At 40.8% G+C, this 13,583-nt stretch overlaps 1 protein-coding gene across 1 annotated transcript in view; it reads right to left on the bottom strand.

The window, feature by feature from the left end:
* Positions 1–13,583, bottom strand: part of SYNE2 (spectrin repeat containing nuclear envelope protein 2) — a 232,829-nt gene that overhangs the window by 150,906 nt on the left and 68,340 nt on the right. The window contains exons 36-44 of the mRNA XM_065404096.1: positions 12,772–12,943; positions 11,739–11,851; positions 9,665–9,867; positions 9,124–9,243; positions 8,740–9,028; positions 7,283–7,452; positions 4,674–4,986; positions 3,398–3,565; positions 2,021–2,374 (exon numbers count right to left, since the gene is read on the bottom strand). Coding sequence (XP_065260168.1) covers positions 2,021–2,374; positions 3,398–3,565; positions 4,674–4,986; positions 7,283–7,452; positions 8,740–9,028; positions 9,124–9,243; positions 9,665–9,867; positions 11,739–11,851; positions 12,772–12,943 — 1,902 coding nt within the window. The remainder of the gene's footprint in view (positions 1–2,020; positions 2,375–3,397; positions 3,566–4,673; positions 4,987–7,282; positions 7,453–8,739; positions 9,029–9,123; positions 9,244–9,664; positions 9,868–11,738; positions 11,852–12,771; positions 12,944–13,583) is intronic.

The raw sequence follows: 13,583 nt of genomic DNA, 5'->3' as shown, positions 1-13,583 counted from the left end.
ACAAGCAGAGGTCACATCAAAGAACTCCGGCTACAGACAGGTAACCTTTATTTCCCCAAACAATAGTGCATGTCCCACTGTGATCCACACACATTACTGTTCCTTTCTTTATTCTTGACATCATGATATGTAAAGCTATATACACACACACACCTTAACCTTTAATTAGAACTTATTTCTCTGTTACCTGAGCTGTTTGCTCTTGTGTGTTCTTGCTTTGATGTGAATCTTTTAGGGGACTGTCTGCCAATAATCTACTTTCTTCAGAATACAGATTATTTTGTTGCTCTTTCTCTGCTACATTTCCATGTAAACCTTGACCCTAAGAGAATCAGTAAAAAAACAACATTTAAAATGAAAAATATTAACCTATGAAACATAATTATAATCTACAGAAAGAGGTAAAAAAAATCCTTGTACTGTGAGGTTGGCACAAAGGAAGTAGAAACCTTTTGGCTTTAAAAGCCGTCTCTTATTTTGTTATAAAACTACTACAAAAGAAGCTGTTTAGGATTTACTGTCAAACAATGGCACAGCATGTTTTCTCTTTTACCACTTCCTCTTCTCACTCTCCTTGAAACTCCTGACCCAAATATTCAATCTGATTATATAAAAGACAGAAACTGAAGCATGAATTGAAGATTGATGTTGTGACGTTGCACTCTATATCATTTTATGAAAATATGCTAATGTGAATATAATGTAACTGGAATATGCTTCATGAAAAAGGTCTCTTGTAAGGTATAATTACAAAGCTTATAATCTACTGCGTGTGTTCATCCTATTTGTATAAATGTATCACTCTTGTATCTGAAACTAGAAATATGAAATATAACTCTGAGGTCCTACTGTAGTTATGCAAAGTGTGGGCCATTAATGGTTTGGAATCTTGATGGCTCCCATCAACCAGGACAATTGACTGTGGATTGCTCTATTTGCTTGCAGGCCTTCCTGTGAGTCAGGCTGGGAGGAATGAAGGCTTGGAGTCTTACAGTGACATGTGATCATGTCACCTGAACTGGAATCCATCTTTAGCCTGGTGCTTTTCCATTTAGAGGGAGGGGTGGGAACCCAGAGAGGGACAAAGGATTCCCGCCTTGTGGAAAAGATATATAAGGGGGTGGAACAGAACAAAGGGGGCTGCAATCATGAGAAATCCCCTAGCTACCACCTGAGCTGGAACAAGAGCTGTACCAGGGGAAAGGATTGTGCCCAGACTAGGAAGGTATCCAGTCTGTGATAGAAGCTTATTGAAACATCTCTGAGGATGAGATTTTATCTGTATTCAGCTTTCTTACTGTATTTCTTACTGTATTAGGCTTAGACTTGCGTGTTTTATTTTATTTTGCTTGGTAATTCACTTTGTTCTGTCTGTTATTACTTGGAACCACTTAAATCCTACTTTCTGTATTTAATAAAATCACTTTTTACTTATTAATTAACCCAAAGTATGTATTAATACCGGGGGGAGGAGGGGGAGGGGAAACAGCTGTGCATATCTCTCTATCAGTGTTATAGAGGGCGAACAATTTATGAGTTTACCCAGTATAAACGGATTTATTTGGGGTTTGGACCCCATTGGGAGTTGGGTACCTGAGTGTTGGAGACAGGAGCTGTTTTCAGTTAAGCCTGCAGCGGTTGGGGGACGTGGTTCAGACCTGGTTCTGGGTTTGTAGCAGGCTAGCATGTCTGGCTCAAAGCAGGCAGGGCACTGAAGTCCCAAGCTGCCAGGGAAAACGGGCTCAGAGGTGGTCTCAGCACATCAGTTGGCAGTTCCCAAAGTGGGTTTCTGTGATCCAACCCATCACAGATGTTTTAAATAGAGAGTGAGTATCACGCTATTGTAATGTGCTGAACAGGTGTGGAGAATTCTTTTACGTGCTTTGGATTTATAATTGTGCAATTAATGGAAAGTTTTATTAGGAAACTGAAAAGGTGCAATTAATTACATGCTTTTGAGAGACTGACGCCTCTTCGCCCAGAATTTCTCATTCTGGTTGTCACAAACACACATACTTACGTTATTTAGTTTCCAGCATTCTTCCAGCTCTTCTGTTATGCTTTTCTCTTCAACAGCAAAGGGAATATCAGAAAAGACCTGCTTCTCTCTCTTTATCATTGTATCTGCCTTATCCTGCGTCTTTATTTCAACAGCAAATGCATGCTTTGACTCAGGGGTGTCACTGAGAATATTCTCACCCTCTTGTTTGACATTTTTAAGTCTGTCCTTCAAATTCCTGTGTTTACACTGAAGTGTTTCCATTTCATCCTTAGTAATCTTCTGTCCTGGCGAAGAGGCGTTTTGTTCAACAGATTCTGCTAAAGCCAAAATCTTCTTTAATGTGTCTTCACATTGACTAAGAGGTGCCTGTCCCTTTAAATGAGAGGAAAACATTTTTTATTGAAAAGTGTCTTCATTCAATTTACCCAATGTTAAGAAGACATTTGTAATAAATAATAATAATAATAATAGCTGTATACAGTGAATTACTAAAATCATTAACTTTTGTCATGAAGGGCAACTTATGCTGCAAGACTCATGAAATATTCATGTAAGCCTGCCTACTTGACGGCTGCAGAAAGTCAAATACTGCAACTGTATTTTTAAAGACAGCTGGATGCTTTTGTGATCAGGAACAACATCTGCAACTACATAAATTAATGGAACAATCACATTTTATGCCTCAGGGCATATGCTGTACTTGGCAAGGTTTAAGAAGGAAGTCTCCTTCCTCCCCACACCTCTATTATGTACTGCATTTAACAACCTCTTAGAGGGACAATGAGGGAGTTAACTTTCTTCTGAAGCAACAGGAATTCCCTGGTGTTGGAGTCAGGGTGCCTAACTTGACAGACCCATGGTCTGAGCTGTATGTCATCCTTCAATATCTTTCTACACTCAGTGACAACACTGACATTCCTTTGAAGCATATTTTCACAGAATCAAAAATACCAGGTTTTTAATAAAGATTTAATACTCAAACTGGCTCATGCAATTGTCTGGTCTGTCTCAACCCGAGCTACTCTATCCAGACAGTCTGCATTCAGAACACGGGCTAATTTCGACACAACAGCCATATGTTTGAGAATCACTCTCTTCCTTGTGCCCACTGAACAGAAGTTGAGTTTTGGAAATCTAAATGATCTAGGGCCCGAGTCTGCTTCCAGTGAAGCCAACAGCAAAAGTCCCTTGACTCCATTGGGAGCAGGGTCATAAATGCAGTTACCTCAGAAAAGGTACATCACCCACACTTTACATTTTGGAGGGGGCGGGGTGGTTTAGTCAACTGGATTAATATAATTAACTCTCCTCCTTTATAAACGCAGTACTGTCTTGAAGCTCTGTGATCCTGCAGCAGGGATCCATTAACAATAGTATCCAAAAACTTCATCATACCTGCAATTTCAACTGCTGCTGTTTCTCAGCTGCTGGCTTTTCCACTGAGATATCAGTACAATGACAAAGCTCCGCTGATAGTCTCTTCAGCGAGCTACTCAAGGCTGCCAATGTATCCTGGAACACTTGGTGTTCTTGACCATGACCTTCTAGTGCCTGCGCGGAGTTCTAGAAGCCAAGCAGTTTCTACATTTAGTGCAGTGTTACCTCATTCAAAACACAGCACATATGGATGGATGCTTACAGAAGGGTTTAAATAGCACTGCTAGGGAATTAAAGTGTTTAGAAATTTAAAAGGTTGCCAGTTATTTGATCTAAAACTAATGGCAACTGTACTTCACCATGATCAAACAAACAGGCAGATCCATCCCTTGGACAGTTGTATCCCTCCCATCACTGCGTTGTAAAAAAGCACAGTCTTAAATGTAGTTGTACGAAAATCCCCATTTGTTATTCTCCTTCCCATAATCACTTGTCTATCTTTAGAATGTAAGCTCCTCTGGACAGGGGTTGTCCCTTCTTGAATGTCTGGAAAGTATCTAGCCCATTGTGGGCACCACCATAAATAAACAATAAACAGGATGTGGAGAACATGCCCAGGGAGACCACATTGCACAGCTGTGCTCCTCAGAGGATCTATCTTCTGTCCGAACATGAAGGATACTGGGAGGGAGAACATCAGGGTAGGTGCAGAGGCAAAGCCAGCGGATCAACACCTATGTGGAACCAACAGCTAACCCTCATCCTCTTGCCTGAGGGAGGAGGACACAACAGCGGTGAAGGCTACAGTAGCTCTGTAGGAACAGATTAGTAAAAGGCCTCTTTCTCCTCTTCTTTGCACTTTGTAACCATTTACCCCTGTACCAAAAGATGCAAAATGCTAATGTTCTGGTTTGTTGTTTGTCAGTATTTCACACTCACCTGCCCCCACTTTGTGTAATCATTTACTCCTGGGCAAAGTGCAAGGCAGTAGAGGATCAAAACTTTAAGTGGTTCCCCCTTCCACTCTGTGGCCTGGGGAAGGATTCTGTACCCACCAATTTGCAGAGGAACTCACCACTAACAACTATTTCAGCTTTGCCCAGCGGAGAAGATTTGGCTTTAATTATTTCACTACAGGAAACTAGTAAAGAAGTTCACTTCAGAGTGTCCTCACTTTGTACCACAACATTCTGATCTGATAGCTTAATGAGATAACAAGCAAATAATGAGAACTTTAAATAATTAGGTATACGAAAACTAATAATATGATAAGGAAATATGGCATGATTCCAACCTGCAACTGGCTGAGCAGACTTTCATGCAGATATTTTAGTTCTATCCGTGATTCTTCCATGAAGCAGGAATCCTCAATGCAATCCCGTAGGTAATCTCCTTGGCTTTTTAATTCATTTAATAGGAACATTAAACCTTCTGCTTTCTGCAGGAGTTTTATATAACTTGTTAACTGAGTTTGTTTCTCCTGCAAACCAGGCTGAACATCAAAACCTAATTCCTGCTGCTGCTTCTTCAGTTCAGTCAGCACTAATCTCAAATCTTCTTTGCTTTGCGTGTATCGTTTGCTTTGAAGTTGAATCTGTTCTTGGTGGCTTGAAGAAGGGGGGGAAATATAATAATAGAATTCAAGGATTTTGTATTATTTGTTTTGAAATATTAAACTGCAGACATTAAATCATTAGATCCAATTATAATCATGAGGTTTATTCTTTGAGTTGTAAATTACCCATAAATAGTAAGGCATGAATTTTCAAAGGGGCATAAGGGAGTATAGCATCCAAATATCATTGCATTTCAGTGGTGGTTGAGTGCTTAAATCCCTTAGGCTCCTTTTAAATCTCACCCTATGAAAACATAGTCGTTAGAATCTGAGACCTGCTGCTCATGCTGTATATTCTTTGCTTCTCATTCCAATTCAAGTTTTATTTTTAACTACTAAGTTAAACTTACTGTCTTTATGAACCTTTTGTTGAAGGGTTCTTGAAAAATGTAATATACTGTAGAAAATACACATATTACCTTTTCATAATCATGAAAAGGATTTAAATACTGTGAAAAACAGGCAACTATAATTACTCATACAAAAGGCGAGCAGCACACTCAAATTTTCCTATATGTTCATACATTCAGTGGGTAAGTAAATATATTTTGCAGATGGAACTTATGTGCCAATAATTGAAAATATGACCTATTATGAACAGATCAAGATGTAGCTAAATCCAGAGTAACATTATTAATTTAATGTAAAACAGTGACTAGAACCCAGAAAAGAATTCTTCTTGAAATGTGCCCACTGCAACCTTTATGTGAGTGGGTCTGTGTCCGGCTAGGTGGAAGAAGAAGGACATTGCCCCTTTAAGGACTCTTTGCAACAGGGGGGAGAGAAAGAGGAAAGCTTACAGGGAAGGGCACAATGCACTTGGGGTGAGGTCAAGGTCACTGCATTGCCCTTCCTGCTCACTGGAAGAGTGGAAGGGGTATTTACACCCCATAGAGCCACGGAGATGCCCTCTTTACCAGGATTGGGCTGGAAGAATCCCTTCTGGGAGCTGAGTAAGGAGGGTTGGGGGCTCCTCCATCTCATCAGCGGGGAGCTGACCTCCCTTCCTTTTCCTGACCTCCTTTAAGGGAGCTGGGGTGGGGGGTTGGGGCTCCTACGTCTGGATCAGCAGGGACATGACCCCTTCCTCCCTGCACTCTACAACTTGTTGCCTGGTACTCCCAGATATTATAAGTGAATAAAGATGCAACCTAATTAAACCACATCCATGGCCTTCTTTCTTCCAGCATGGACAAATACTGCACGTTTCAACTCATGTGATATAAACAAGAAGAATCTCTCGCAGAGCTAGAACAAACTGGTTTCTAACGGGGTGACTTGCCCCATGGGCCAGAGAGTCTGGGGCTAAGCTAACCCTGATTACAGGATGAGCCCCACCTGAGTGGAATCAGGTAATTCCCTATAAAGGGCAGCAGGTGGCTGTAGTGAAGGGGAGATGCTCAGAGCGTACAGAGGCTGCTAGGGGTTTGCTGGCTTGAGCAAGGCCTGGGATTTGAGAATAAGACTTCAGGCAGAAAGGGCTGTGAGTGGCCTGCTAAGGCAGGCGACTCTGGGCAAGCAAGGAAAGAGTACAAAATCTCTCCAGACAAGGAAGCCTCAAAGTAGGAAGAGAAATGTTTGGCTGGGGGACATAATTATAACTAATCGAGTTATTTTCTGTGACTAAACCAAGTTTCCAAGCAGGGGTATTTTTGACCTCAGAAAAATGTGTGGAGTCTGTCTAAGGAGCTATTTGAGGGAGAAATTATAAGCCATGCACTGCAGAGGCACTCCTGGCCATGAAGAGGCCCTCAGTAAGCAGTCACATCACTACATGGTCTCTAAAAACTCTGGGCTGCTAGCGACACACAGATTTCCTTAAATCCTAAGATTGATTCTGACAGTGTAAATCTGTTATAAGGCCAGATCATGGCTGGCCCTGGATCGGTTACAAAGGGCACATGGAACAGCTACCATCTCAATGGGAGCAAAGAAGGCACTAGGCTAGTGCTGCCAATAGCTATTCCAAAACTGGGGTTGGATGAACAACTCCTCTCTGCATTCCAACTCCATCCTGGGCTCCCAGAGGAATTCTGGCTGAGCTGGCCAAAAACCTTTCTACTAGGGGTTTCTGCTGTTCCTCCTCATACCCCATACTCATGGCCACAATATGTCCCATCATGAATAGTGCAGAAATTCAAACATTTTTCTAGTTGTCATTTTCTTGTCCTGCCAAAACAAAGAGCATAGAAACCATAGAAACTATATACTATGCAAAGCAGGAAGAGGAATTGATAGCCGTAGTAGGTCAAGCTATAGTACTGTTCTCTTTGTAAGCTCCATGGTACCTTAGATATTCAGTGGCTAAATGAACAGTGCACTCCCATTGATTCTGGAGATCAGAAATAGTCTGCTGAATGGCGGGGTCCTTCACTCCTTCAATACTTGTTAAGATTTTGCCCAAGGCTATGATGTTTTGCATTTTAGCATCTCCCTTATCTTTGAGAAAAACTATTTCCTGCATTAAACAAAAGAGCAGAAGCAGAACATGTAACATACTTTATTCATTTACTTGTAGTTATTCTAACAAAGGGTATCACCTGCAAAATGTTTTATTCTTTGTCTACTGCTGTTGAACAAAAACAATTATCACTTCTATGTCCTACATAATTGATATTAATAATTGGATGGATAATCCAGTTTAAATGTTAGCATTCCAAAATGTACCTCAGATTTTTTAACACACACATTCCCTAATACTTCTATAGACCAGTGGTTTTCAACCAGGAGTTTGCATACCCCTCGGGATACGCAGAGGTCTTCCAGGGGGTACATCAACTCAGGTAGATATTTGTGTAGTTTTTCAATAGGCTACATAAAAAGCATCAGCAACGTCAGTACAAATTAAAATTTCATATAGACAATGACTTGTTGATGCTGCTCTATATACTACACACTAATATGTAAGTACAATATTTATATTCCAATTGATTTATTTTATAATTGTGTGGCAAAAATGAGAAATTAAGCAATTTTTCAGTAATAGTGTGCTGTGACACACTTGTATTTTTATGTCTGATTTTGTAAGCAAGTAGTTCTTAAGTGAGGTATAACTTGGGGGACCACAAGACAAATCAGACTCCTGAAAGGCATACAGTAGTCTGGAAAGGTTGAGAACCACTGCTATAGAAGAACAAAACACCAATATCATTCTGATAAAATAAAGCAAAAATTTGCTTCAAATACTATGAGTGAGAGTCTAACACCCATTGCAGCCCCTTTAAGCTGCGTATAAAGGCCAAAGCACCATAAAGACCCATTTCTAGCTGGGGAAGGATTCTCCCACCCCAGGCACTGCAGAAGATAACGGTAAGGCTTACCCTATGAGGACCCTCTCACAAACCTCAGCATAGGGGGCTGGTGGATAGGTGGGGTGTGTCAGAGGTGAGCCAACAGAACACAGCACTGCCAATATTCCAGGCTGCACTGAAGCCCACAAGGCAACCGTGGGGAGGTTGCTATAATTTACACAGGCCCTGGGCTGTCTAATTTATGCTGGGGATCTTTCCAGCATCTGCAACAGTCAGGATTGGGAGGGCACAAAGCCACAGTAGCCCTCCCTTCCCCCTAGGCTGAGAGTTCTGTGCTGCCCAACTGCGTTTAATTAACCACACAACCATATGCTTAGTTGTACACTGTAATCATCAATGACATATGGTGGGTCTAATGAGATTATTACACACCATACATTTCCCGTATATTACCCTCAACTGGCAAAATCAGAGTAGCAAGTGTGCTGCAGTACCTTTATTTGATGTATCCTTTCTTTCAGTGGCAACTTGCCTTCCCGTGAACTCAAGCCAATAACTGAGTCTTTAAGTCTTTTTATCCAAGAAGACATGTTCTGTGCAAGCACTTCAAAATTCTGCCTTTCCATGGACCGTGTCTGACTAATTCCTAGTGCTTCACTTATGTGTGTCTGTAGTTCCTGATACCGACTAATGAGATGACTGGATTCGGACACTGTTTCATCTCTTGTAAACCCAGACTCCCTCAAAGAATTTGACAGCTGAGACAGGGAGTCAAATGAGTCTCTGGAAAATACAACAAATGAATCACAGTGTTTCTGCTATAACAAAGAGGAGTTAAGAAAGATACAAACTATCCCCCTTCCCCAAGACAAGGCTACCTCTGCTTTATTAGCATTTGGTAAAAGTTTTCTAATTTTATCTTCTCATTTTTGGTCTCTGGCAATTTTTCTTCCTGAATGGTGAGCCATTCCTTCAAGCCACTGCGGTCTTCTTGAAGTCTAAAGAAACAACATACACAAAAATGTATATGTTGGTAAGTAAGAAGTATTATATCTGTAATTACTAAAAAACATTGACAATAACATTTCACTGTAACAGATATGAAATGATCTGGGCCGTGATTTAGCAAGGTATTTATGCACATACGTAACTAAGCATGTGAGTAGCCCCACTGATTTCAACTGAACCATTGACAAGTTTTAAGCACATGCTCAAATATGTTGCTGAATCGGGGTCCTCATGATCTCTTTATTGTTAAGAAAACTGAAGAAGTGAAACAAAACAGAAGAAAACAGCAGATTCCTCAATATATGATTTATAATAAAAATCAGAGTTATTTATTCTTCATTATGGTTGTTTAAGAATATCACTTTATATCATCTATAAGTAAGCTGCTGGGAATTAATTTTAGCTCCCTACCTAATGAGTTGCTGCAGAGAAGCACGAAGTTTCTTTTCTTGTTTCTGACATTTGGAGGTTACGCTTTGTAATTCTGCTTCTTGATCTCTCACCCAGCTACTAAGCTGGTTAACACTTGCTTCGGGCAAATAACTCTTCACCTTAGTCAAGAGAGATTTTACCTCTTGGATGTCACTCTCTTTGCCTTCAAAAGTTAGGAAACTCTTAATAAAAGCACAAACATGACAAATTAGAGATGCATTTAGCAAGTTTGCTGCTATATAACAGATATTTATATTCTATATAAACTTCTTAATTTGTGTTATCACTATAGGCTTTTAAAAAAAATCATTAGTGTCTCTTGCAAGGTATATTTACAGTGTTCTATTCATTTAAAACCCACCTAAGTGCAAATGGAAAAACTCCCTTGAAATATAAGGGGAAAGTAAAGAAGAAGAGAGGACAAAGATTCTCTTCTGGGGTAAAGTACACAAAGCAGAAGAATGAACCAAGCATCCACAACTTTCATATTCAGATCTCTCATTAAGACTCACTTCTAGGGTGACCAGACGTCCCGATAAAATCGGGACCGTCCCGATATTTAGGTGTTTGTCCCGCGTCCCGACCGAAGATCGACCGGAACGCTGCACTCCGCCTTTTATTTTTTTTTCCCCCCTCTCCTCTGACTGCCGGCAGCACTCAGCTGTTCTCGGTTGGTTTTTTTCCCCCCTCTCCTGAAAACCAGAGGCTCCCCCACTGTAAACTGATCCACACATTGCTACCAGTCTGGACCCAGATAGACTTGCATGTCAGAATGCAGAGTGAAAGGAAAAGTTACAGCGGTTGTTACTTCTCTGCTATGTCATTATGGTGATGAGCATGGTGTAAATACCTAGACGCTGAAAGTATGCATAGCTAAGGGAGGGTGCATAATCTCCTCTGACTGCCCGCAGCGCTCGGCTGTTCTCGGCTTCTTCTTCCCCCCCCCGCCGACAGCACTGGGCCACAGTAGGGAATTGGGAGAGGGAGCTGTTTGTGTCGTTACACCGGCAGCACTCGGTTTTGGGGTTTTTTTGCTCCGCCGGTGACCCCCCCCCTTGTGACCCGATATTTTCTTCCTGTCATCTGGTCACCCTACTCACTTCTTCCATCAAGCCTTCAACTGTTGATAAACTATGACTGTCTGCTCCAGCCTGCAATTTGCATTGTATCAGTCTGACAGAAGAAAGGGAAGAGAGGGCAGGAAGGAAAAGGTTGAGGGCAAACAAGAATATCAACACTGATGGACTGGAAATCATGGAGATGCTAAGTAACAAAGAATGGGTGTGTGATGGGCAATGCTGAAGGAGACCAGATGATGGTCAGGGAGTGGGAACGGAGCAACAGAGAGATCAGAGAGAGACCGGTGTGTGGTGAAGATCAAGTCAAGTGAACAGTCCTTTTGGTGAAAGGGAGAGTTGAACCAAAGCTGCAGGATGAAGGAAGACATGAAAGTGAGGAAACATGCAGCTAAGGGGTCAGATGGGTCATCAATGTGGAAGATGACATCATCGAGGATGAGTATGGGAGATTGTGAGGAGAGGAAGAGAGGGAGCCAGGAGTAAATCAGAGAGGAAAGGCTGATGGGAATGAGTATGCCTAGGGCTCCTAGGTGGCTACAGTAGTATACAGATTAATAATAATACTAATAATAAGGGTGAAATACTGGCTCCACTGAAGTCCATAGGGTTTTGGTATTGACTTCAATAGGGTCAGGATCACCTTAGTCTCTAAGGCCCTGATTCAGCATAACGCTTAAGCACTTCCTTAAGTCCCAATGACTTCAATTTAGTACCTTCTAGCATCTGAACTTTCCTAACTATAGGTTAGAACTTTATCTCAAATGTACACTTCTTAACACAATTTTATTACCCCTTCCACTGACTGCCACACTGCGTTGTGTTTTTTAAAACAAACATTCTTCAAACTCAAGAAAGCCTGAATTTACAAACTACAATAGGTGAATCTACTCCAAAGTACAGAGTCCCTTGCTAACTTGGGAGGGTGCAACCTCCTTCCAAAATATTTTGTATTTTAAAATATTCTAATATCTTACCATGAGCGTCTGCAATTTTTCTTCCAATGTCTGTTTAGTTTCTGACGGGTCAAAACAATCCTTTAAAGACAGCTGAGCGCTGCTGAACCAGTCATTAAAATCCTTACACTGATCTGCGGAAAGATAGAGTCTGACTTTTTTTTTTCTTATCCAGTAACAGAAAATCTCTACTCAACATGAAGATTTCAGTTAATCTCCTAATAATTATATTTATCAATGCTATCCCTGGATGCTGCCTCTCACTACATGCAACATGACAGAAAATGCTGCTGTCCTTACTTCTTTCTTTTGGAACCCATCCTTGTACTGACAGTGAAAATGACATGCTGGAGGACCCAGCTCAGAGGCCTGTTTGTGACATTTTCAGAAAACGTTGCCTGGGATAATCTATCATCAAACATTCTGATTTACTGTTGCTACTCTGGCCTCTATCACAAATAAATACTATTCAGCAATTGCTATTCCCAGTGACTGCAGGCTGATATTCTCTTTGGGTGAAATTCTCTGTGGGCATAGATACCCATCGTCCTGTGTTTGGCAACTAGAATAGGTCACCTAGAACTGAAAATACACACTTATGAATAGGCCACATCAAGAAGCTAAGCACTGTTCACACATGCATTGCGGCAGCGAAGTTCTGGTAATCTTTCCTATTGCCAGATCTCAAATGCTGATCTGAAAGGATGGAATCTTTAAGGAGTTCCTCAGACACTATGGAACACAAAGACCTGCCATGATTCACTACACAGCCTTTATTCTAACAGAATTTCCATTTAATCCATTTAATCCAATAGGAATTTTGTGCAAATAAAGACTGCGGGACAGGGCCCACAGCTCAGAAAGAATGTGGAGACTGAGGGTCAGATCCTGAGCTGGTGTAAGGAGACATGGTTCCATTGCATCAAATGGAACTATTCCATCTTACGCCAATTGAGGATCTAGCCCTCAGTTTTTACTGAGTTATAACATTCAAGTACTTGCTCGACACAGACATGTATGTCAGTCTTTAAAAGTGAAACCCATTTTTGCTTACAGTTCAAAAGACTGATAAAATGATCCTGGAAAATGTGTTTCTTTGTATTAAATAAATCAGTGATACACTGAAGCTGCTTCTTTAATTCAGCCACTTCTGGAGTCAGACAACCTGTCTTTTTTTGGAGTAATTTCACATGGTGTTTTTGTTGGAGAATTTTCTGATGTAGCTCCTAAATTAAAAAAATTAACAAATTAAAAAGAAAGAGAGTTAGTGATATATTAAAAGGCATCTAAGGTTAAGGAGAAGGTTTCAGCATGCACTGTACAAAGCTGTTTTGCGACAAATTAAATTGTTTTAAGAAGGGGTCATTTCAAAATATGTCAAAATATATTAACATTATTTATGCAACAAATGAACAGGGATAAATACTAAGCGGTGAGCAGGCGTTATTATACACACACACACACACACACACACACATACACTTCTGCATCACACACAACAGATAGGTGGAGGTAATAGCAATATAACAAACTGCAGGTCCATAAATAAATAGCATTTATCATGCACCTTTGTCTCACCTGCATTATGCCCACTAATCCCTCTCACAGGGACTTATTCTAACATTTCAAACCACTGAGCAGCCACAGGGTTGTTGGTTTTTTTAAATAAACATTCTTCTGCCAAATAAATTTTTACTTCTCTCCTAAACATGGAATTTGATATCTCTAGACCCTGCAAGGCTAGATGCAGGAGGCCAGATCCTTAGCCCTGCTTTGTCCCTTCTGGAAGTGCAAACGGGGTAGAAAGTTGGCTTAAATAGCCAAGTGGGAATTCCCTTGCATAGAGGAATGGCATAAAGTCAGCAT

This window comes from Emys orbicularis, chromosome 4 (genome assembly GCF_028017835.1).
Source record: "Emys orbicularis isolate rEmyOrb1 chromosome 4, rEmyOrb1.hap1, whole genome shotgun sequence".
NCBI lineage: Eukaryota > Metazoa > Chordata > Testudines > Emydidae > Emys > Emys orbicularis.
The sequence above is the reverse complement of the archived record's forward strand: the minus strand, read 5'-3'. Positions and strand labels throughout refer to the sequence as shown.